We start from the raw sequence: 25,522 nt of genomic DNA on the forward strand, positions 1-25,522 counted from the left end.
GAAAAGTGTCTACGTGTGTGTACATTTCTCCATTTCTAAAGACAGCTCTTCACTTGGTCTTTCATATTCTGTCTGACTTGATCTGGCCTGCAGTCAGGAAATCAGAGATGCTGTTTCAGCCTCCTGCTCAGCAGGACTCCTCCGTGCTGTATTCTGCCTATCCTATTCCCTGATTCCCACCACCAGCCAAAAGCAAGCATGTTTGTTTACAGTGGCTATTAAAGAGAGGAGGGAAGCGTGATTGTCTGGTGAGGTTGGCTTCCTATTGCAGCCTGGTTAATAGGCACTCTGGGACACAACGACACTTTGGGTCTGTTGGTGCCAGGGCAGGTGGCCGTCAGATCTTCAAACGACTGGCACAGCATCAAGAGCTATGTCTATGCCATCTCTTTCCAACCCATTTTGCAATTGTAGCCTTGGCAACAGGGTCTCCCTCCGCCTCCACCCTCATTTCCATCTTGCCCTCTCTTCTACAGTTCTCTCACTGGCCAATCAAAGCCACCTCTTCGTATCTGGCTTTGAGTGCCTGTTTACTTTGTGGGTCAGAGTGTGTGTCGTTTCTGATGCCCTGGGCTAGACTTGACGTGAGAGGCTCGCGAGGAGGTCCCTGGAATGAGCACGAGTCTCTGTTAGGGAAAGGCCATGCAAAGCAGACAGCCCCTGCGTGCCGTCTACTTTTTTTAACAAGGCTTTTTGTCACTCCTAATTATCTCGCTTTTCGCCTCATTGCCGCCACTCTGAGGGGAAAAAAATGAGGGGAAACTTGATGCCAACTGTCACCACTCCTTTGCTTTGTCACAGCATGCCACGGGGCAGAGTGCAGAGTCATTGTCCATTGGCCTTACCTTCAAAATGAGTAATCTCAAGATATCCAGGTCATCGCGTTTGCTGGGGCTTATTTAAAAAAAAAGGCAAATTAAAGGAGGGGGCGAGAGAGCGCTTCTCTATGCACTCACAACACAGATTACAATAGCCCACAAAGAGCAGAAAATGAGGTTGTTTTGGTCTTCATCTCATTGTTCCATTATATGATCAAATTAACTGTGGTAGTGTAACATTTGCTACCCATGAAATTTAATTAGGGCTTAATTTGAAATGTTTGAAATAATAAATAACATAAAATAAAAAAAGCAAAAACAAAAAACACAAAGCTTCTCATCAAACACTACTCTCCAGTAAGAGTTGCGTTTGGCCCCAGCCATATTCGGTTAGAGAAATCGTGACATTGTTCTGCTCCCGTGTCCTGTTGCTGTGTGCATGAATCATGGTTAGACAGCCTCCACCTCAGCTTTGATTCATCGATGCATCCGGCGCTGCCGTCTTTGCAGCTTATTTACAGAAAGCCATCCTGGTCATCCTCGCAAACCATTTGGCCCAGCAGGGACCTCTCCTCTGCCCCTGAGACCTACTCTTGTTTTGTAATTATCTGTAATAGAATAGGCCTGAAATAGAGAGCCGCCTCTTAATGGTGTGTCCAAGATATTATTCCATGACATGTGGGAGACAGGCATGGTGTATCGGCCCCGGGTGCCTTAAATAAGTAACATACCATGGGCGGTACGTTTGGCAAGCCCTGTGTGCCTATGGACACCTTAACCTTAAGGGGGAGGGGGTTGGGTGGCGCAGCACCTCAGCTGGGGAAATCAATTAAAGGAAGCCATTCCTCTCGGCTCCTTGTAAAGGCGCCACTAGTGGTGGCACGAGAGCCGTAAATCTGCTGCGCGATACTAGCTGCCTCATAAGGCAGCTGCCGCTAAGGTGGATGGAAGCTATGCTTTATATCGTCCATAAAGCAAGCACAAAGGGCACCAAGTACGAGGCGTGGGCATGAATCAGACCACGCTCCCATTTGCATCTGTAATGCATGGCCGACTCTCTCCCACTGTTTATGGGTTGTGGGAGTGAGAGGCGAGTTCTTGCTGTCAGTGAGGAAGTCAGGAATGGATGCAATTATGAGGAGCCAGATATGTGTTCCCTTTCTTTTTCTTCTTCTTCTTCTTCTTCTTCTTCTTCTTCTTCTTCTTCTTCTCCTTGTTGTTTTTCTCTTCTGATTTTTAAATGCACTTCCTCTTGGCATCAAAATTTGAACGGCCGGCACTAAAAGCTTTTCAAGAACACCACAGCCTTCATCATTCGCATGTTTTTCATTCTCCAAACCCACTTGCTCAAGTCTGATTTTCTCCCGTCTCACATTTCATCTGATTCCTGTATGTTTTTTATTATTTTGATAAATTTGCTCACTGCCTGAAAAATCCAACCATTTAATCTCCTAACGGGCATCCGCACCGTCTGGCCAATAGAAGATGTGTATCTCAGAAACTCCCATTCCACTCCCTTAGCTGCATGCCTGCCTGCTACCTTCGAGTTCAGACTAGACTCTGCATTTTGAATGTTCTGCTTGTTGACACGATCGGGAAGTCATCAGAGGAGAGCTCTTTTGGCTGGAGTTAGTGGGTGCATCAAGCAACGTGGGCGGATTTGTTGTGGTTCAGCATGCATTTAGCACCCAGTAGATGGAGGAGATAGCAGATTACTTCTTGCCTTGGATATGATTGGGTGAGTGGCAGAATGTGCAGTGTCTAAACAGTTATATTTTGACCAGTAGACCGGTAAACTTTCAGATGAAATGCCACCACAGGCAGTGCTGCTGTCTAAAATAAACTATACACCTTACTGTACATACACATCTAGTCTGCTTTTGTTTATTATTATTATTATTTCCTTATATCATAGGGCATTGTCTTTTATTGCTATTTTCATGAAATGGCTTGCCAAAAGCATCAACAGGATTATATGTAAGAATCCTTAGATGCCTTAGACTTGTGACCTTTTATAATTTATGTAATCAGGGCATTGTATTCTCTGCTGACTATTGTAGTGCAATAGCTAGGCCTATAACTCAGTGGAATATATTGTGCATTTTCCAAATGTTAACACCTCGTGCATGGTGGTTCTGTGGTGATGATTAATGCGATTAGAGATGTTCCTTCTGCATTTTCGTGTCACAAATCGTCCCAGCGAGTAATCTTGAAAGTATTCCCACGCATGATTCAACATTTATGCGGTGCGAAAAACAACTAAAAGGACTCGTAATGTTCCTCAACCATCCATGACAGCTCTGCATGGTGCCAGTGCCTTGCTGTGAAGCCACGTCATGGGAGGAAAGAACTTTCATGCTTTTAAAAGGAAAACGGAAGTCGGAAAAATATGGGCATTTAACATCACCCAGCTTTCATCTGGTCACTTCATGCGTTTTATCATCTTTTAAGTAACCACCCCCCCACACACACACTCAACACCATCCCCCTTCCTGAATACAGTTAAAATGTCAAAACAGGTCTATGTTCCGGTGGACCAAACCTCTTTATTAGCTCTCCTGCTTGGCCCATGCTGGCAGCGTTCCATCTCAGAGGGCTACTAAATTGTGATCTATGGCCTTGCTAATTGCCTTTGTCCATTTACGGCCGTAATGGCCTCTGTGACCCAGCCAATTCCTGCTTCTGAAAGGTCCTATCTGTTTGTAGCACATTTGTTTCCATAGACACAAATTTCAGCGGGCAGGCAGAATGTCCACTGGGTCGGTGGGTAGAGTATGATTATGACTGTGTGCTTTTTGTTTAATTCACTTTACCCCCTTCCGTCCTCAGCCTATAAATGAGAGCCAATGTAGAGACGAGTGTAAACAGCTGGGATTGCAGAGCACCCTTAATTTGATCTAAACAGATGGTTATATTGACCTTGCATTACCATTACCAAACCTTTTTTATGTGAGTGTGTGTGTGTGTGTTTGTGTGTTTATGGGTTTACTGTATATGTGTGTTTGTATTTCTGTTTAGTGGGGGCAGTGGCCATATACCCTGGTGTGCATAATCATATCACAAATTTATTCCGCAAACATTCTGAAAACAAGAGTGACGATATGAGCTCGCTTGTCAAGAGTTGTGTTGATACATATTCTAGCACAAGACAGAGTCTTATGTCAGGCGACGAGTACATTATGGGATAGATCAGGCCCCCTCTGGTCTTGTATGTAAAGCTTTGCAAATAAACAAGTAACTGTGATCTCTGGACTCATCCTCCCCACCCTACCATCAGTGCTGCAGTGCAGCTTGGACATGCATCAGTAAATAGAGATATTGGCAGTGAAACACTTTTTTAAGTGTTTTTGACCTTTTCTCTGGAAAATGTCAACAACACTAAGATGCAGTAAACTATTCATGACAAATAGACTGCTGAGGCTTTTTTGGACAGAGTTCAGACATGACCTCTGCCACACAGAACGTAACATACCTTTTTTTTTTCCTTTGTTTTTTCTCTCTCGGTTTTCTCCCTCCACTTTTCTTATGCCTTCTTTAGTTTTCTCCCCGAGGAGAGCTGTAGCTGAGTTCTTTGCCAGGGGTCAGATAATGTTGATGATTCAATCGGTCTTCTCCCTCCCTTCCCTCGAAGTGAGTCAGAGACTCGTTTCACTGGGCTGCGAGAAGGACCCAAGACCTTTTGAATGAAACTCCCCACCAGCCACAAATCCTCAGGACGAGAAAAAAAGACAACAACTTGGCATCAAAGCCAAGTACGTACTGTTGGGGTGTATGCTTTGGGAAGGCTCGCTATCACTGGAGATGACTGCCTATAATACGCCGAGGGCCAGGCTTATGAATCGTAGTGAAATGCATGAACTTTCGTAACCTTTCTGAGGCGGTCCCTCTACTTTTGGCAATGCTGGGAAGGTGTGAGCCTGAACGTAAGCAGCCCGCGCAGCTCCTCCAGCCCAGCATTGATATCACTGCGTTGTTTGCGCGGAGTATAGAGCAGGAGGCTTAGCAAGTCATGAATTGGAGACAGTGGCCTGCTAATGACACAGCTCAGTCTCTGTTCGCACTGCCATGGGCTCCGCGCCATGTCGGCGCCCCACCCTGTCTGCTGCTCTGTTTATGCCGCAGCCTGTGTGTGCAGAGCTGTGCTCGGCCTCCTCTGACAAGCCTCCACCAGACAAACACACACACACACACACACACACACACACGCACGCATATACACACACACACACACACACACACACACACACACACACACACACACTCTCACACACACACACACACACACACATATATACACACACACACACACACTTGCACACGCTCACAGCACACTCTCCGTTCCTCATCTTATCCATCTTCCTCCCAGAGGAACTGGGGATGCAGGCTTGAGGTTGCAGGTTTCTTGCCCTACTTTGTCCAGCCTCTCCCACATTTACTTCCTTGGTTTTCGAGAGCAGAGGAGTCCTTGGAAAACCAGACCTCCCTTTTTTTTTACTTTTCTATCCCTTTTCTTTGACTTCTCTCTCTCTCTTTCCCTTCCTCTCTCACACGTCTCAAGCTGGAACTCCATGACGCTGGTAAATAATTTGGATCCTGCTCCACTAAAGTGCACCTTTTCCCCCTCTCTCTCTATGTCACCAACAACAACTTCTGTGCCTCTCTCTCTCTCTCTCTCTCTCTCTATGTCACCAACAACAACTTCTGTGCCTCCTCTCGACTGGCATGGCGCAAATGATTCCGACAGAGTGCGGTCCCTCGTCACCCACAGGTACATTAGCACCCCCCTATGTGACAAAACATTGTATTAGCACCCCGTGCTGCAGCTCCTTCTGTGGCCATGGCATGTCCCAGCATGCCTCTGGCAACGGGACTGAGCCATTTGGACCTTTCCAACCCCCCCCTCCCAGCGTCCTGGCCCTGGCCACCCACCACGCCATGCTTCCGCAAACATGCGTTGCGTTGCCAGAGCTGCGGCTGGCTGGGGCGGGGACCCTATCCGTCTCTGTGATGGGAGCCTGCGTGGCAGCGCTGATGGATCCGAGAGGAGCTACAGATGACCTTGCGGGGGGGGAACGCTGCCGCTGCTGTGATGGAGTGGGCTCTCACCAGCGCCAGCGCTTCCACCAGCGCCAGCCGCTGCGGAGGAGCCAGTCTCAAGCAGCAAGCCTATGTAAAAGAGTGCAAGGTGATATGTGTTGTTTAGGTTACCAGTCCCAAAGGTACAGCAAACTGTTATAATAATAGTTCTGTTTTTTTAAAAGAACCTGCCCTACGAGAGACAAAGGTGCTTTTGTGTAGCATCTGGAAATTACAGTGACACAATGAGACAAGTACGAATTCAAGAATTCAACTTAAAAATAAGATAAAATAACTTAAAAATAATGTTGTAAATAAAAATAGGGGTAGCGCAGTAGACAGTAGTCATCCAAAATGACGATAAACACACAACTACAGCAAAAATATATGTTTAATATAAAGATGTCAGTGACAAACTAAACTACCAATAAAGTAAAACAGACCACTAAATTGAAGGTGAAATTTGAAGGCAATAAACATTTTAATAAACAGGTAACATTAAACAGGATTTAAAGCTGTTATTTCGAGTGCAAATACTGGGATGACAGTCCTAGATACCAAGGTGTCATTACCACAAAGCATTCATACCAACATTTACAGTCTACATCATGGGACTGTCTGACATTTCTGTTTTGCAGTGGATCAGGTCATGTGGGGACACAGTCATCATTTTTAATGAGCTATTAGAGGTAAGCCACATGATGCATGCGGTTTACCAGTGATCTCGATATTCATGTGCTTTCAGGTTGCAGTGTAGTTGTAGGCCAATTTTGTAGCTGTATGCCACCATATTTTTTTTTTAATTCTCATTCCTGGAAATTTTATATCCTCATCCATAAATAGCCTGAAAAAGAAGTCATGCGAGGAGGGATGTGGGGGCAGTGGTTGGCCCGTCCACCTCTCTCGTTAACCAATCCTCATCTCCCTGCAGTTTCTTGGGTGGTCTGACTCATTCGGAGGTGCGTTTAACCACAATTCTGCTCCCTTACTGACTCCATGAGGCAGTGGTTGGTCTAGACTACATGTCTCGGGCACTCACTGACTAAATGGCATAACGTCTCGAAACATTTAATTAGGCTCGCTGTGTATTGAGCTTTTTCCTCTATACTTAAAATGATTAAGACCATGCAAGATGTTGATGTGAAAAGTCGTTGTTTTTGTAAATAGGCTAATAAGGAGGGAAAATCCAGAGGCGGGCCAAAGATCTTCGCTTGGGTATCATCGTTTCTTTGAGGTTTGGCATGGGTGGTGGTGAGTTAGCTGAGACGCGAGCATTTGCTTAGTGAGCCGCTTCTGTTTCCCGTGGAGATTTTCTCCAGTCTTGCTTTTCTCTTTAACACCCCCGTCCCGCACGCTAGATCTGCCTATGAAGTCAGTACTGTCGCTGGTTTCGGATTACCTTATTAAGTGCATTGTCGGCCTGGAAATTAAACCGTCTGTGGCTGTCATTCCAATTGGTCAGAGTTTTTCAGGTTTTTATCAGGTTTTGTTACTTATTTATTTTACATTTACCCCTGAGATCAAACTTGTGCATCAGACAGTGACTGATAAGATTGAGAGAAACACCTACACCTACCTACCTGGCACCTACGGCTGGTCCTTGGAAGCAGCTTTTGTCAGTATCAAAAATTGCTGCAGTACTGCCACACACAAGCACACCCCACAACCCCCACCCATGTCTCGGATCAAACAGATGTGGGATTATGCAGAGATGGATTTTAATTAAGACGAATTTCAACAATTTCTCAGCCAAACGCCATGCAAGCCATTCTGACAGCAGTGGAAATGACAGTGTTGCCTGAATCCAAATCCTTTTCTGGAAGAGCCTCCGTCCAAAAAGGAATATGTGGAAACAAGCGAATTAAAAACAAGTTGCCGGGGTAAATAGACCATGAAATCTGTACAAGGGGGGAAATAGAAATTCTAGCCATTGCTTTGGTCTTTATGAAATTATGAGAAAAACATGAAGGGACAGGCTGATAAAGCAAACTGGATTAGCAGCTCATAAGAGGAGGTGGATCCATACTAAACGACAAATGGAATGAAATATTGGCTTTATTGAAAGTAATACAAGAGGAGAGACTGCGGTGATGTTACCTCTTTTATTGAGCTAACACAGCGTTATCCTATACCGGGCTCACACAATATCCTCGTCATCTCTGTGCTCGTCCTCAAAGGGACAGCAGTTTATTGATGTCGGCGGCGGTCTGTATCTGCCTTCCTGTACCCCTTTTGAGACAGGATTCTGTCATTTTTAGATGACACTGTTACTTCTGTGTGTTAGACAATATTACCACAAGCTGCCAGGGGGCACTCTATTAGAGCACTTGTTGACCAATGAGACCCCATCAATGGAACTGCTAGATGCGTCTTATCGAGAGCTGTCATAGCTGCTGTTTGACCCCCCCTTCATTCAATTACAGCGATATGAGAATTGAACAGCTCAGAAATGGGGCTTGAGTGTGAGTGGACTGACGAGGCCCATTATTCTGGCGGCAACGTTTGTGCTTTGGACCCTCTCCAAAGCTGACAGCCTGACCGCTTCTGCTGAGAGGCAGGCCGATGATCGATGGGCAGGTTTGTGCGTAAGAGCGAGGGCCACATCTGAATGCCATCCAAGGCGTTTATCTAAATCAGGCTGCATTTTCTACCACCTTGCTGCCACCACCTCCACCGACAGCGCTTCCATCGCCATCCTCGTCCCCCACCCCCCACCCGATTTGGGTGCCCACCTTTCCCTTACATTCTTTTCCGTGAGTCAATATGCACAGCTGCTAGCCCAGGTGCTCCACCATAAATTAAAGCCCAAGTCAGAAGAGGCGCGCGCGTGTGTGTGTGTTCGGGCCGGGCGTGCGCGTGCGCGTGTGCGTGTGCGTGTGTGCGCGTGTGTGTGTGTGTGTGTGTTCATTTCCCGCTTGCCTCCCCCGATACCAAAACACACTGCTACGCTTGCCCTCAGTTCTTGGCCTTCATCACAAATGAACCCCGCAGCTGACAAACAAAACACTGTGCTTTCTTGCAAATTCAGACACAGATTGTAGCAGTAAAGCAACAGGGCCGGGATGGCTTTGGCTGACTGCTGTTGCCTCATGGCAAGAGAGAAAGAGAGGGAGGGAGTGTCATGCCTCCTCACAAAGGCAGCTCTTGTGCTTGGCTTGGGGGGGGGGGGGGGGTAACCAACATGATACTATTTAACAGCCCAGAACAATATTACATGTACTCCCATTTCCTTTTGTTCCTGTCAGCATTGCAGCCATAACGGTAGCAAAAAAGCCTGGCAGGTTGCCGGAGTATCACAGAATGTCAGAAATCTGGCCAGTAATGAAACCTTAGATCAATATGAGAACTTGTGGGATCTGCCCTGGCAATAGTTCTCCTCCTATAATCCCAGCTCTGTGCCCCCTGGCTTTATAGGGCAGTCATGCTGAGTCTAATGTTAAGAAAGTGAGCTTCAAAGAAGCAGGAGGCTTTCCTTTTTGTTTCAACACTCAGGTTTTGGTCAGTGTGCCAAGTGCCTCATCCCTGCCTCTCTCATGTTCGGTGTAAATTATTCTGGTGCAGCAGCAACCCTGTGCACCTGCATAGGCTCCCTTGCTCTGTTAATTAAACATCTGTTTCCAGTGTGTTAAAAAAAAAAAAAAAATGGGCTGGCAGCTGATGTAATGTTTCTTAATGAAATGTTACGTGTCCTTACTCCCAAGGTCTCCCTGTGTGCACTGCCATAATTGAGGCACATGTTGGAATAATGTAATAATTTGTTGATAGCGGTCGTGTAGGTGGTGCTTAGGTTAAAGCCAAGCTACAACGCTGGGGGAGGGGGGTGTGTGAGATGAGCCTCCCGGCCGGCAGAGGCTTGTGGTCAGCCTGTGGAGAGCAGGAAATGGAGAAGCAATGGGGCAGGGCAAGGGGAGAAGTAGAGGGTGGTCGGTGTTTGAATATGGCTCCCATGTCTAGACTGTGTCTAGTTTTTTTTTCTTTTCTTTTTTTCTGCCAGAGATAGTGAGGCAACAGGGCTTGGTTTGGTGTAAAGATCGCTATCCTTCCACCCCCCCCCCCCCCCCCCCCATAATCATTTGCTCTTTGCGCATGATTGCCACACGTGCAAAAACGCAGGACCGAAACGCGCATATCTTTGTCAAAGTAATCACAACCTTTTTCCTGCGATCCACAGTATCAGTGATATATTTTTTCCAAGGTTTCCTGGGGAGATTGGAGCCTCGCTGTTGTCCCTGGCTCTGACAGCGCAAAGCTGATTAGACGGCAGACCAAAGATTCATTAGTTTTTGTTTAATGGAATCGAAAATGAGGCTCAGGGAGATTTAAATAAATTAACCTTCAGCGACGCCCCCAAGGCCCAGAGCAGTGACAAGAGTGGCCGGGGAGGAATTTTCCTCCTGCCATCGATATAATGAGGTTTGATTACATTATTTGCGCACGGAAGGGCGCCGCCGTTTAACCCCCGGGGTGCGTGTGTAACACAGTGGGAATTTGCTGCCGGGATCGAACATGCGTTTGGCTCGAAAGAAGCTCTCACTTAACCACGTTTTTATTATTTCCCTCTCTTGGCCCTCTCTTTCGTTTTCGTTTTCACCGAAATACAGTGATTTCGCTGTTTAAATGAGACACTGCCTCCTGATACTCAACAAACCGCAATTACTCAGTTCTGAGAACAGAAAGAACATTTTGCACAGTCCCCTCTCCCCTCCCTTTCTTTCTGTAAGACTTCTTTATTTACAGCAGGTCAGATGTGTTGTTTTCTTGCCTTCAGTGCTCGAGTGCCAGCAGTCAGACTCTAATTCTCTTCTTCCCCACCTGCATCTACAGCTCTTTCTCTCTCTCTCTCTCTCTCTCTCTCTCTCTCTCTCTCTCTCTCTCTCTTCTCTCTCTCTGTGTTTTGCTTTTTTTCCTCCTGAAAAAAACTTTTGAAAACATGCTGCGTTTTCATTGACATTTTCAGCCCGCTGCACCTTGCCCTGCCCGACCTCAGCACCTTTTTCAGGCCAATCTCAATCCAGGCGGGGGGGGGGGGGGGGGCTTGCCACGTCAGGGCCAAAGGGGAGCCCCCGCGTACGCCGTCTCCATCGGTATCCTGTCAAGCCCCACCAGCCCCCGCCAGCTGCCGCCTGAACCACACCACACTCCTCCTGACCTCTGCTCTGCTGAGCGACGCAGCGCACAGCGCGGTGCGGACCCCCAACTGAGTTCTCCACAGATTGGTCTGAACACAGTGGGCCACAGAGGGCATGGAGACATGGCGGTGGAGGAAATGTCATGTTTCCAGTGGGGAATTCATTAACTTTTTCCGCCGGCAACAACAGTGCAGATGTGGGGGATGTACTCCCCTCCCTCTACCCACTTTATGCTGACCTTCATTAAACCAACTGCAAAATGAAGCAGGTACCTTATTGGTTAGAATTGGGGGAGGTGGAGGGGGGTTACTGAATGTGACTTCTTTTTTATGCTAACATACAGCAACACCAATCAATTGTGTGTAATGAAAGCCTTTGGGTGAAAAAATTGGCATGCAAAAACCTAGGAAGACCTAGCGTGGGATTCAGTTGATGTAAATTTGAAGAGAATGAAGAGGATCATGCAGTGGAGCCGCAGTCAGATGGACTGAGAAGTGTGCCAAGTGCAGCCTCCAGTTAGAGAAACAAAACATATGAGAGAATGAGGTATGGGAATGTGTGCATGTGTGAGAGAGAGAGAGGAGAGATTGATAGTCATGCTCTTTAAAGAAGTCATGCCAAGTGACTTCAGCTTCACCCAGACCCTGTCAGAGGCACCCCAAGTCTTGAAACCCCATGAGCTAACTCACCCAGCCCTCCTGCTAACCCACCGCCTGTCAAAAGCACCGTCTCCGGGCCGCCAATCGCGTTCACCCTGGCCCACACACCTTCCACGCAGCCCTCAATGCCATGAAAGGCAGTAGCTCCGAATTTTCCATTTTCTAAAGCTACAGTGTAGCAAAGCCGCCACTGTGTGTTTTCATGTTTGTCGTGCTAAGCCCGTTTTTCAGTCCAAGGTGGCAGCTTGATAAGCCAATGAGATTTGAGAGAGTTTGTGTGCGAGCATTTGTGTGTGAATGCCCTGTTTGAAGAGAAAAAAAAAAATGAAGACTGTCAGGGAAGAGATAACGCATATGTTTTTGCATATGTGCTTGTGTGTGAGCCTAGCATCTGTGTGTGTTTGTGTGAGCATAAGGAAATCAAATCATTTCTATTTGGTCAGCCTGCCGCTATGGTTTTCCCATCTTGCTTCTGCCCACTTCTGTGCCTAATCAAAGTGCGAGCGTTTTGTGACAGAACCGTAGGATGTAGTCCTGTGAACCTGTCGTAGGGGTTTGCTTTTGCTCTGTCCGTGTGCGATGGTTGTGTAAGGACGTCAGGTGCCACAGCAGGACTGCGCTCTGTCTCTGTCTCTGTCTCTTAAGCCCACTATCGGATTCCACCGACACCACCACCCACGCGGTCTTGGAATGCGGGGGGGATGACAAACTGTCCAGCTGAGCCGTGGGGTGCTGGTGGCCAGGGCCCGGCTTTGTGACGGATGAAGAGAGAGAGAGAGAGAGTGAGAGAGAATGTGAGAAAAACAATAGTGGCTCAGATGCCTGTCAACGCTGCCCAGTTGGGCAGCAGTGGAAAAGCTTCCTGAAGATCCAGAAGCCTTAGATTTGCTCATAGTCATAAACACTGCTCACAACACACACACACACACACACGCGCGCGCACACACTCTCTTTAACATTTGAAGGGCCTTTTCCCAGCATGCCCACAGACGCCATTGTAGCTTTCCTCTACAGATATTTGTCAGCGGTAATTGCTGCGCTTGGAACTGGCGGTCCATCATAATCTAATCATATGCGCCTTTGTTTGTGGGTTTGTGCATGTGTCTTGGAAAGTCCGAGGAGTGGACCCAGTGCCACGTAGCTGCATAGGCACATTTCCCATGGCCCGATTCTATCTCTATCTGCAGTAATTAGTGTGCAGGAATAATGTGGCGAAGAGGCTTCCTCAGGGGAACACTGTGTGAACACTTGGGATTGCTTCTTTTTCTCTCTCTCGCTCTCTCTCCACCTCTTTCTTTCTCTCGCTCTCTCTCTCTGGTTTAATAAAGGGGTTTTAAAAGTCAAAAAAGCCCCCTCCCCCTTTCTCTCCCCCTCTCGCTCGCTCTCTCTCTTCAGCCTCTCTGAGGAGAATAGACATGTCAGCCCAAACTCCGGCCTCTGCGTCTGGTCTCTGTCACAGGAGGTGTAACTGACACTTCCCACTAATGCACATTGGAACACATTTTGTCCACTCCCCGGGGAGGGACCTCACCTCTTAAGTTTTAAGCACAGCTCAAATTCAGCCAATTATCTGTCAGATTGCCATCAGACCACCTCACCCTTGTAAGCACTGACTGGTTCAGAGAGTTCATGTGTAAAGTGTATGTGTGCGAGTTTGTGTGTGTGTGTGCGTTTGTGTGTGAGCGCGTGTGTGTTTGTGTGTGTGTGAGTGAGTGTTTGACTAAAAGTCGAAAGATTTTCCCCTCACCAGGCGGTGTTTGTGTAAGTGCGAGTGCCTTATGTGGAAGGGCTTTCATGTCCTCAGGTTGAAGGGGTAGGTGCAGAGCCGTCTGACTGGGGCCCCATTGAGCGTCGGCGGCGGCCTTTTTGAGCCCCGTCACTCTCCAAACACACGGTTGATAAAGAGCTCGCTGTGCGGGGGCCGGCACCAGGCTCGGCAGGAATGCGCGGCACTGCCCACATCAGTGGGCGGCCGCAAGGGGCCGGCATGCCCCACCGCACCTCGCGTGCCCAGTCTGCCTGCAAGAGCTAATTGATTCATTACGGGCGGCTTTCGGGCCGCTCCAAAGTCGATCGGCACCTCACCTGAAGGCCGCAGAGTTAGCGGCAAGGACGGACACGGTGCGAGAAACGTCAAACAGCAAAACAGCAGCAGCTCAGTCCAACAACCCCATTAAACCCGCTGGCGCCGCCTCAGCTAGCCAGGCCACATCAGCGCACTCTCTGTATTCCGCTTTTAGACGAGTTCAGTTCTTTCATTTCGCTTCGTTTTTTTTGCTTTTTCGATTAACTTTGGGCAATATATACAGTACGCGGTGTGGCAAATAAAGATTAAAAGTGAGCGCTAGGGGGAAAGACTGTGCTAATGAGCGGTGTGGGCTTTTTACCTTTCACTTTGATGTACAGCCTGTCGTTCAGATTTAAACAGGCCTGTTGTGCTATTAATAAGCAACCTCCTTCACACTCACACAGACACACACACACAAACACACAGACACACACATGGACACAGACACACACTCGCACTTCGTACCATGCCTTACCCAAGTGAAAAGCTAAGTTAATGGACCCATGAGAATTCCACAGACAATTGCCATTGTTCCGGCTTCCACGATAAGCCCGATCAGTCAGTCACCTTGTTTATTCATCTGTCCAGGGCATCCATCATTTCTGGCGGCCAGCTTGCACGTTGGCTAATGTGGACAGGCCTCGGGGGGAATGGACAGACGGTGGGAGACTAAGAATAGAAGCTAGACTGTTTCTGTACCACTGTGCTCTCTCTCTCTCTCTCTCTCTCTCTCTCTCTCTTTTTCTCTATCTGCCCCTCACATGCACACTCTTCCTCTATATCTCCCACACTCTCCACGCACTGCTCTCGGTCACACCTTCTCGGGTCTTGCCAGCAGGTCCCTTGTGACCACAGCTCAGCCCCTGTGAGGTGCAGGAGTGGGGGCATGGATGGTGTGGGGAGGGGGTGGTTACTTGCAGGCAGGCCGGCATGTCTGGAATACGACCGACACGCTGGGCTAATTTTGGCCAGTGTGTTCTGACGTGCCAACTGTCAGCGCAGTGGCCAACGCCAGGCCCGTTGTCACTTGACCTTGGGAAATTACTGCCACTCCTCTCCACCACCCATTATTTATTTCCCAGCATATGGTGGCCCTTTGGCCGGGCGGCATTTGTGGGTAGCTCCCGAGCGAGGGCTCGGAAGGCTTCAGAAAATGTGACCTCTGCTCCGCCGCTCTAATGCATTGTGGGACCTGGAGCAGGCCAGCTCCTGACATTGACGCCAAGGGGTTCAACGGGGAGCGACCCCTCTTGCCCTTTAACGGCCTCTGTAAAAAGCTACGCTTGGCTGCCTCTCCAGACAATTCTTCTGACAGTAGAGAGGGAGCGTGTACTCCGCCAGTATTTGCGAATCAAAGTTTAATCTGAAGTCTCATTAGATTTTCCGTGCTCTACACCTTCGGGTCAATTCCTGGCGGCTATATGAGGGCGAGAGAAGGAAAACATAACGGCGTTGCGATAAATGATGCCGCGCCGTGGAGTTGGCTGCTCTCTGATATGGGATGCTGAAGCGAGAGAACATTCTGACAGGTAGATCCGGGTTGAATTGCCCAGAGACGGCGCGGAGCCGAGCGCCTTTTGAAGAATCGCTCTGTTGGTAAGAAAGGAGACAGACAGGGAGAGAAATGAGACAAGGAGAAAGAAAGAGGGAGTGGAAGTGGAGAGAGGGATGGAGAGAGGGATGGAGAGAGAGCAGGAGAGCAAGTGCATGGCAGTCCAGGACCACTTCCCTCTTCCCTCGCCCTCATTGGACAGCAGTGCTGGGATTTCTGTAGACCCCTCCTCTCTGTGCTCTGAATGATTAACCCAGGCCAAATGATTAACCCAGGCCAAATGATTAACCCAGGCCAAATGATTAACCCAGGCCAAATGATTAACCCAGGCCAAATGATTAACCCAGGCCACATACTCATTTTTTACAACAATAATTTAATAAAACATGGAGTCCTGACCCTATGATATAAAAAGGGCACCTTTCAAGGTTTTTGATTTGCAGATAGGCCTGACGTGTGCATTTTGTATATGTGGTTGTGTGTGTGTGTGTGTCTGTGTGTATGTCTCCGCCTGCATGCATTAAAGCGAAAATGCTGCAGACAAGGCAGTTTTCTAAGTTTCAAAAGCTTTTCAGAAAATTGTCATTTTAGTTTTTGCCCCCATAGAGAATCCAATTTCTTTCATGGCTGTCAACCTCTCGGCCCTCCCTCTCTCTCCCTCTCTCTTGTCCCCAACGTTATTATGCTCAGTGTTGGAAGTGTCCTGGGCTGCCCCCGGGGCCCGGCGGAGGAGACACAGACGTAGAAGCACAAGCACGCCTTCTCAGGCGTCAGACGTCCACCATACATGTATTTCTTTTTTTCCTGAGTTCGTCGAGTTGCTCTCTGCAGGCAGTGTTTGCTCCAAAGGTTCAGGTTCTTGCCTCCTTCCTTATGGCGCGTTTGCATTTAGTTCTCAGAGAGAGAGAGAGAGAGAGAGAGAGAGAGAGAGAAGGGCGGGTGGTGGGATTGCAAATTGAATTCATTAGGTCAGTGACGCACTAAAGCTCAGAGCCGCGGCCGAGCCCTCTCCTCTGCCTTAGACGGATGATTTGGGCTTAATCTCCGTGTTAAGTTGTTTTTCATGCAGTGGCAAGATTAATGGTCTGCAGCCCACACTCACATGCACTCACACCCCTTAGCTTTACACACACACACACACACACACACTCACACACACACACACTCACACACACACACACACACACACACTCACACACACACACACATACACGCTTAGCTGTGCGGCGACCACTGAGTGTGCGCAGCTGTATTCTGAGCACCCCATTTGACTAAATGGCTTTGGATAGAGCGGGGTATTTGGAGCGGGGTATTTGGATAGAGTGGGGTATTTGGAGCGGGGTATTTGGATAGAGCGGGGTATTTGTCCCCTCTCCATTACCGCTGCTTTGACATTTTGTAAGTTACACCAATGATGCAAGCAGCAGCCACTGTGACATATACCACTCACCAGAATCAAGAACCCCCCCATAACTCTCATGAAGTCACACACATGCGCGCACACACACACACACACACATATATACACATATACACACACATACACAAATACACACATGCACAAATATACACACACACACTCTTTTTTTCCCACACTGCTTTTTTGCACAGGGGCATAGACTTGCCCTGGCATTCCCCCACTATTTGTAAAACATGAGAATTACTACTGATGTCTCCCACCTCCCATCCCCGAGCTCTTCCGTGTGGTTCCTGATTTCCATTCCAGTTCCCAGTGATGGGCAGCAGTGCCGGCAGCCATGGGGGAGCGGACTGGAGCAGAGCAGAGCGGGCTCCACTGTGCTGTGCTGTCCTGTTCGCTTTGGCAAGATCACAGGCGAGCTTTGTGCTCTGCCTTCACCGACACGTCCACCCTGGCAGGGGGTCCACACAGTGGGAACCTTTCACACACACACACACACACACACACGGAGATGTGCGCATGCACACACACACACACACACTTACAAATGCATGCACACACATATACATCACATACTCAGCTCTCTCTGTGTCTGTCTCATTAATATACTTATTAGACAAAATATTCACACCTACATATAGAGAGATTATCTCTCTCTCTCACACACACACACACACACACACAAACATAAACATGCCCTCTGCACACAGAGGCACGTAGTGGCGTGCCGTGCTGCGCTGTATTCGTTGTGAATGTGAATAGGTTTTATCTGAAGTCAGACGGCCGCTTTCATTATGTCATTATCAGTGTCGTCCCATTGATCCTCCCTAAACACTGCCGTCGCTTTGCTGTCACAGAGCCGTAATGTCTGTGAGCTTCCAGGGGGGCGCGTATAAATCCATGAATACACACACACACACATTTTTCTTCATGTCTCTGTGTGTATATGTGTGTGAGACCTGCTGCTTGTGATAAAAGCAGCCTCAGGTTTTTAATCATGCAAAATGCGTCACATCATGCCCGGGGCCAAGCAGCAGTGGCGCGACAGTGGCGACAACAGCACGCGCCCCCTGTTATTGTCATCAGCGTTATCGATCGTCATTTATTCCAGCTGTGAGCAGCGGCGCGCTGGCTCCTCTAACCCCCTCTCTCCCCCCAACGGGCCGCCACCAGGCAGAGCACAGCGACTCTGATGCCTCACAGCTGCCGGGGCCACCGACATCACCCACCGCCTCAGATCTATGAGCGAGACCGAGAGAGAGAGGGACATAGAGGCCGAGAGAGAGAGTGACGGAGTGAAAGAGCGAGAAATGAAGAGAGAGAGAGAGAGCGGTGGATTGAGAGCGATTGAAACGAAAACGGAATAGTGTGGAGGTAGCCTGAGAGGGGAACAGGAAGGGGGTAAAGAGGAAAGGAGTTAAACTGCAATGGCCAAGCACTGACCTTGCAAAGAATAGGTGAAGTAAATGACAGATTTTGTGGAAGATGGTTAGAAGGGAAAGATAAAGAGAATGTGTAGGCATGGTGAGGGGGAAGGAGCGAGGGATTTGCAGGGAAATCAAGTCCTTATACTGCAGGGATGTTTGTGTGTCACCGTCTCCACAGTGTGTGTGTGTGTGTGTGTGTGTGTGTGAGTGAGTGGGTGGCTGCTGCCATCAACTGCTTTAATGATTTGCATACCTGGTTGTGAAGTCAGGTATTTTTCATGCTTTATTACCAGCAATCTCACATACATGCGCACACACACAAAACAATTAGTTCCCATCCACCTACTTCTCCAATCGCTCTGTGATTGCAATATGTCCCCCCTCCTTTCCTTCTCCTCCTCCTCGTAATCTCGCTCATTCTCTTGGCCCTTTTGTCTGAGCTGGAGAGTGCCGCGCTATGCTGCGCTGCCCTGCGCTCACTTCCTGTTTACCGCCGGCCTGCTGTTACCAACCCCCCCCCCACCCCCCCCCCCAAACGCCCCCCGCAGCGGGAGCCCTCCTCCCTCATCTTTTTCTCATAAAAATCGAGTTGTGCTCGTGGCCAGATGTTTCCAGTGCATTGAAAAACAGCCCATTTGATGCCCCCCCCCCCCTCTCAACCCCTTCCCCCCCCATCCCACCCCATCCCACCCCATCCCATTCCTTGAAGCAGCCGTGGCACATTTGTCTCTCTGAGGGGTGGGTGGTAGGCTCACTGACCCAGTGCATAGGCCTTTGGTGTCAGTCTAGAACTCGGCTGATAAGAGATGGAGAGAGAAAGAGAGAGAGGGAGAGAGAAAGAGAGAGAGGGAGAGAGGGGAAGATGAGAATAGGGATGGCGTTTGATGAGAGAGAGAAGATGAGAGTTCTGACTTCTCCCTCACTCTATGCATTCTGACACTTCCCTTCCATCCATTCCACATTCGCCATCTTTGCTTTATTAAAAGGTGTCTTGCACACAGACACACACACACACACACACACACACACACACACACACACACACACACACACACACACACACACAGTTGCTCTCTCCCTGGTGACTTGCAGACTGAATTGTTCTGAAAAGCCACCTTAATTAAGCAGGATGGTATAAATTAGACGCTTTTACGCCGGCCAACTCCGGAGTGTTTACAAGATTAATTGAAGCATTTTTCATACCTGAGTGCCAGTCTGGGAGAGGAGCACCTGCCAGGACCCGCCAGATGGACGACACTGGCTGATGTGGAGGAGGACAGAGGGGATGGAGAGAGAGAGAGAGAGAGAGAGAGATGAGTGCAGGAATGAATGAGGGGAGACAATGAGAGAGATGGGTTGAGAGGAGGGTGATGCTTGTGATGCCAGATAGAGGAAGGGTAACACGGTGTGAGTGGAAGTCAGCATCAGAGCTCAAGCACTAGCAGAAGCTTGGAGGTGTTGAATATTCAGCACATACGGTTCTCGGTTGGGAGAGGTGGGCATAGAGAAAGAGAGGGAGATAGGGGGATTGAGAAAAAGAGAGAAAGGGAGAGAGGTGTGGGGAGGGAGGGGGATTGAGAAAAAGAGAGAGAGGGATAGAGGTGTGGGGAGGAGGGTTGGGAGAGGGTAGGCGATGTTCTTCAGCAAGGTGCTCCACAGGAGAGGAATCCACTGAGCTCAAACCAAACTAAGCACTAAAACAAAAAGAAAAAACTGGTGAATTAGGCAGCATGGAATCAGACAAAGGCAAATAACCTGAGTCTGCACACACACACACACACACACACACACGTACCCATTCTGCTGTAAGCCATATGAGGCCCTAGCATGTAGGTCTTATCCGCTAAAAGCTTCAACCAAATAGAAAGAAATAAAAAGAAAAATCACACTTTTTTGTTGCTTTGTCTCGGTCTCTCTCAAAACAATCACAAAAAGTCCCTGTCAAATGGAAGAAGGCAGAGTGGGATGCTGATAACTGCCTGGGGTTTTGTCTGCTCTTGTTTACGAGTGTGCAAATCTCTCTCTCTCTCTCTCTCTCTCTCTCTCTCTCTCTCTCTCTCTCTCTCATTCCGTCTCCCCCTCTCTCTCTCTGTTTCTCTCCTTCTCTCCACACTCCGATCCCCGTTGACTCTCCAATCACGTAGAGGACTCCAAAGGCAACAGGCCTGCATCTCTGGCCTCGGCGCGGCATTGTGATGGAGATGAGCTTTTATGCAGAGTGGAGAATCCGAGGAGAAGGACAGGGGCCGAACGGGAAAAAGACGTGAACGGTTTTGGAAAAGAGGAGAGAGAGAAAGAGAGAGAGAGAGAGTCTCATCAGTCGTCTGCCATGTCTGCCCCACCTGCCCTTATCTGGGGAGAAGAAAAGGCAGGAAGCCTCACGCGGAAGGACACAAGGTGGCGAGGTGCCGACTGAAGGGCGCGCTTGTGAATGCATCAGAGGGCCGAGCAGAAGCTGAGTCAACCGGGAGGATTTCGGAGGGTGATGCATGAGGGGGAACACGTAGGTGTCAGGATCACCTGTCTGGAATGGCAAGAGGGGTTGTGATCTCTTGTGGCCACACACACACACACAGCATGCACCCATACGAATAGAGCACAGAAAATCACCTCAGAGCCTGCCACCTCACACTCACACACAAACACATACACAAACTACTGGTGCATAAACATGCACACACACAAGCATGCACAGCGAATTCCCAATGGTATTGGAGAGGTGTCTTTTCTCTCACGAACCTGTCAGACAAGAGATCGCCGTGCCTGTACCTGCCACTTAGTGTCTGGAATCTGTATTCATCTATTCACCTTCCATCCATCCATCCATCTTTCTATCCATTCATCCTTTTCATTAGGAGACAAATCCAGTGATGTCAATACATGCTGTTCTCATTGACATTAGTCAGCCTCTACAGAGAAAACAGTCTTTTGCAGATGTTATCTGTAAAGCCACAGAAAGATACAATGTGGAAGTGGGGGGGGAAACATCTAAACTCATCTTGCTTTATATGATGCATGGATCAATCTGATTTTCTCAGAGTTTTATCTCTTTATTTGTGTTGTCTGGCACACTGCACTTCCAATATATTTGCGATGCGATGCATTAATCCCCCCCTTCACGTCTCTTCTGCATGCTATCGGATCTCATGGCACTCACTCTCCGTCTGAAGATTATTTGAAAATGGGAGACTTTTTTTCATTTTATTTTTGCCCTCGAAAGGAAAGTTTTCACAACACGTAAAGGCTTCGATTTTTGTCCCTTGACCATATATAGTCCTCCACCATTGGCCGTCTAGCCAGTCAGTGGAGGGGAGGAAGTGGACACTTTAAACAGAATCTTCCAGAGCCCTGATGAGTTGCAGCTGTAGGCGGACGTATAGAAGTCAGACCCGGGTCTGTGGCACCAGACAGGGGCCCCCACTGATACCCCCCCCCCTGCCCCCCTGCCCCGAGCCCTCTGGCTAAGCCTGGGCCCTGCTGCAGCTAATCACAGCGCTTACTCAAAACCTTTTCACGTGGGCTGGTCGGAGTCAACATGTGTCAGATGTCACCGTGGTGATTGATGGTTGTATCCCAGACCCTGCTCTGCATCTGGGTATTTTATTTTGTCTGATGTCATGCCTGCGTGCGTGTCTGTGTGTGCGTGTGTCTGTGTGTGTGTGTGTGTGTGTGTGTATGTGTGTGTGTGCATATGTGTTTATGTTTCCATGTGCTTGTGTGCGTGCGTGTGTGCATGGCTGTGTGCATACATGTTTATGTTTACGTGTGCTTGGTGAAAGCAACTGTGGTGCGAGGCCAGCTGTTTGTGTTAATATCCATGGCCTAGATCTGACCACTCTGCTCTGAGTCATCAGTGGCAGACAGGCATCCTTATCTCATTAGTGCCACTTCCCCTGCCAAGGACTTCATGAAAGGCCGACAAACATCAGTGCAGCAAGCAGACAAAGCATGCAGCAGTCTCCTGGCCTTGTCTTCCGTATCTCTATCTCTCTCTTTTTCTCTGACTCACTCCTTCTCTTTCTCTCTCTGTCTCTCTTTGTCTGTCTCTCTCCCCCTCTCTTCCTTTCTCTCCATCTCTCCCACCGTCTCTCTCTCCCCAGACACACACACACACATGCACAGTGTTTATCTCTCCCTTTTCCTCTATCTGGCCACAAATCACATTTCTTTTTCTACTCTGTTTATTTGGAAGTAAGAAGTCTGTTTTTATCTCACTTGCTACTTGCTTTATCTCACTCTCTATGGCTATAATATCTCTCTCTCTCTCTCTCTCTCTCTCTCTCTCTCTCTCTCTCTCCCCTCTCCTCTCCCTCTCTCTCTCTCTTTTTCATGCTGCTCTGCTGCTGTGATGTGTGCATGTGGGCGTTGGGGGTTGGGAACTTGTGCCCTCTGTGTTACGGACGTGGACTTGGGAGAGCAAGGGTTGGCTGGAGATCTAATCAGCTGGTGTGTGTGTGCGTGTGTCGCAGTGTGTGCATGTGTCTTGGCGTGTGCATGTGTGTCTTGGCGTCGTGTATCGTCTTGGCTTTATGACATGATATGGAGCATATGTAGTGTGTGTGTGTGTGTGTGTGTGTGTGTGTGTGTGTGGGGCATATGTAATGTGTGTGTATGGGCGTGTATGGGCATATGTAATGTGTGTGTGTGTGTGCCTGCAGCAGTGTCCACTGCAGAGTTTCTGTGACACAAACAGATAGCCTTGCTGCCTCTATGACCACACCGTGATCCAGGAGATTATAGAGGACAGCCTCGAGAGACTCTCCCGGGCACCCCCTGCCTCGGCCACATTTTGAAGGGGTCAGCGGTCACGGAGGTGACATCACTCTTCATCTCATCCTCCTCCTCCATCTCTGTTCTTCCTTTAGCTAAACAATGGAGACGGAGCAAAACAAGTGTAAACAGGAAGCAGATAAATATTTCATGAGAAGTCGTTCTTGTCGCTCTCTTTCACTTGCTTACTCCCTCCCTCCCTCTCTCTCTCCCTCTCCCTCCCCTCTCTCTCCCTTCCTCCCTCGCTCTTTCTCTTTCTCGTTCTCACTCACTCACGCTCCCACTCTCTCTGAGCTCTTTCTGAATTATAAATAGTCTCTTGCTCTGATTTGAAGGAAGCAGTGCCACTGATACATTAGGCTTAACATCAAATTACATCTTATTTATTTTTTCCTATATATTTTGGTGAAATATCCTCACCATTGTTATTGTATCCATAATTCATTAGATACCTCCTGTCTGTTATTGCTTCATCTTCTGGTGAGACAGTCCTAGTTCTTTTTTTGTGTCGCAGGGGAAAGAACACTTGGAAATTGATTGTTTACTCCCGGCATTCTGACAGCCTTCTTCTCCCTGGCACCATTGCCTGCAGTCAATTTAGATAATGGCATTCTATTAGGTTTGTGTGAGAGTTAATATCTAATAGGCCTTGTGTGTGTGTGTGTGTGTGTGTGTTATCCTGTCTTTGTGTTCTGCCCGACCAGAAATACTCACTGGTGGAAATGAATCTGTTGAATTAGGGAATGGAAAGAGAGGGGGAATAAGGAATTCAGTGTTGCGGACACTGTGTTCTGAGTCCGCCGCTCAGACGCCCAGTCACCGCTGAGTTTACTCCCTCTAAAACTGAAATTGAGGGAGATTCCCTGACAAGCACATACCACAAAGCCAGACCTCATTGTCCTTCTGTCTGAGTTTGCAGACAGGCTCTGGACTCGATTGTGGCCTACTGTTGATTCACTGTAATCCAACTTTGAAGATTGGAGTGTCTTGTTATATGACTAGCTTAGCCTTTCTCTCTCTCTTTTTTTCTTTCTTTCTCCTGTTTCTCTCTCTCCCCTCACTTTCTATCTATCTATCTATCTCTCCATCTATCTATCTATCCCTTCTGCTCTTACTATCGCAGGACTGAATGCACTGCCCTTTGACCCTGCAAGCAACAACGAGCCCCTGCAGTTCACCAGCTCCAATGGGCCGCTGGTGTCTGACATCCCACTGGAGAACGGCGCCGAGAACAGCAAGAAGAGAAAGAGACCCAACCTGCCCCCAGGTACCCCAATCCCCCCCAATCGAGCACCTCCATCTGCTCTCTAACTCCCTGCTCTTAGCCCACACAAATGAACACAGAGCACAAAGCAATTCACCGTTCCAACCCAATGGGATTGAAACAAATGCATTCTAAAAGCAACTGTTATTCTCTCCTGCTATATTTGCTTGCCTTCATCTCGTAAGAGTTTACAGCTTCTCTGTTTGCTTAATTGTGAAGGTATTCTTTTTTTGGGGAGGTGTTTTTACACAGCAGCAGATCCTCAGGGGGTTTGATCTCGAGGTCATGGCGGAGCTATGGCAGAGGGAGGCTGTTTGCCCATGATTACAGTTATCAGAGCCAGCCGGGGTTTTTACGCCTCTACCACAACATGTCAATCAAACACCCCAATAAGCCCACGTCTCCCTCTCTCATTGGCAACCTGTGAGGGAATGAGAGAGAGAGAGGAGGAGAGAGAGAAGGAAAGGAAGAGAAAAAAGGGTGACAGACAGAAACAGGAGAGGGGGCTGGGAGATCATTTTTCTCAGGCATCTGTCTGTCTTCTCAATCACTTTTTTCATTTGCCTTTTTTTTTTTTTTTTTTCAAGAAGCGCGCGTCCCAGTTTTAATCAAATGGAATAATAATTAAAGCACAGGTCTGTAATTAAGCACGTTAGGATGAGTCACACAAAGAGGATTCTCTGGAAGGAGAGGTGCTGCCTTATGTCGTGCGCCTTCTCCAAGACGTTAATTGGCGGGGATTAATTGTCAGCTTTAATGAAGCACTGCTTTTTTTTTTTCTCAATGCCTGCCACTGTGCAAGGAGTTTAAAAGGTGCTGTAGTCCTTGATATTTTCTTCTCAGTCGTGTGTTGGTGAGGGCTTTGAACGCCCATGTGCAAAGGAAAAATACAAAAGCTTTTTATATGTTGGATTGTAGACATTTATCTTCTGTGAAAACTGTCTCCATTATAACAAGTTCCAAGATGGTGCTAGCAGTTATCTTGTTGTCGTGTGTTTGTTTGGATGGTTGATAAAAAATAATGAGCTAAGTAAAAAAGGTTACATAGACGTTCACTCCACTAACACAACACTCTAGTATCACCTCCCATGCTAATTGTGCCACATATTAACCTGCACTTAAAAAGCAGCAGCACAAACTTGAACAGATGGTTATGAGAATAATAAGTAGTAGGCAAAGGCTGAGGTATGGGTGTATGGAGCACCAGTCAAATGTCCTCTTTTGAATATTTTAAGCCACATTTTTTCTACATAGTTGTCACTTGTGCTCAGCTCACGTTATCAGTGGGTCCAGTCGAATTGGGGTAGAATGCTTGGGAGCACTGCAAGGTGTCAAGGAC

General features: G+C 48.1%; 1 protein-coding gene across 1 annotated transcript in view; it reads left to right on the top strand.

Annotated features, from left to right (window-relative positions):
* The window catches only part of enox2 (ecto-NOX disulfide-thiol exchanger 2), a gene marked incomplete in the record, with an annotated part of 227,630 nt that overhangs the window by 84,931 nt on the left and 117,177 nt on the right, over positions 1–25,522 (top strand). Inside the window, 1 exon segment of the mRNA XM_048230956.1 lies at positions 24,043–24,186. Coding sequence (XP_048086913.1) covers positions 24,043–24,186 — 144 coding nt within the window.

This window comes from Alosa alosa, chromosome 21, assembly GCF_017589495.1.
Source record: "Alosa alosa isolate M-15738 ecotype Scorff River chromosome 21, AALO_Geno_1.1, whole genome shotgun sequence".
Lineage (NCBI taxonomy): Eukaryota > Metazoa > Chordata > Actinopteri > Clupeiformes > Clupeidae > Alosa > Alosa alosa.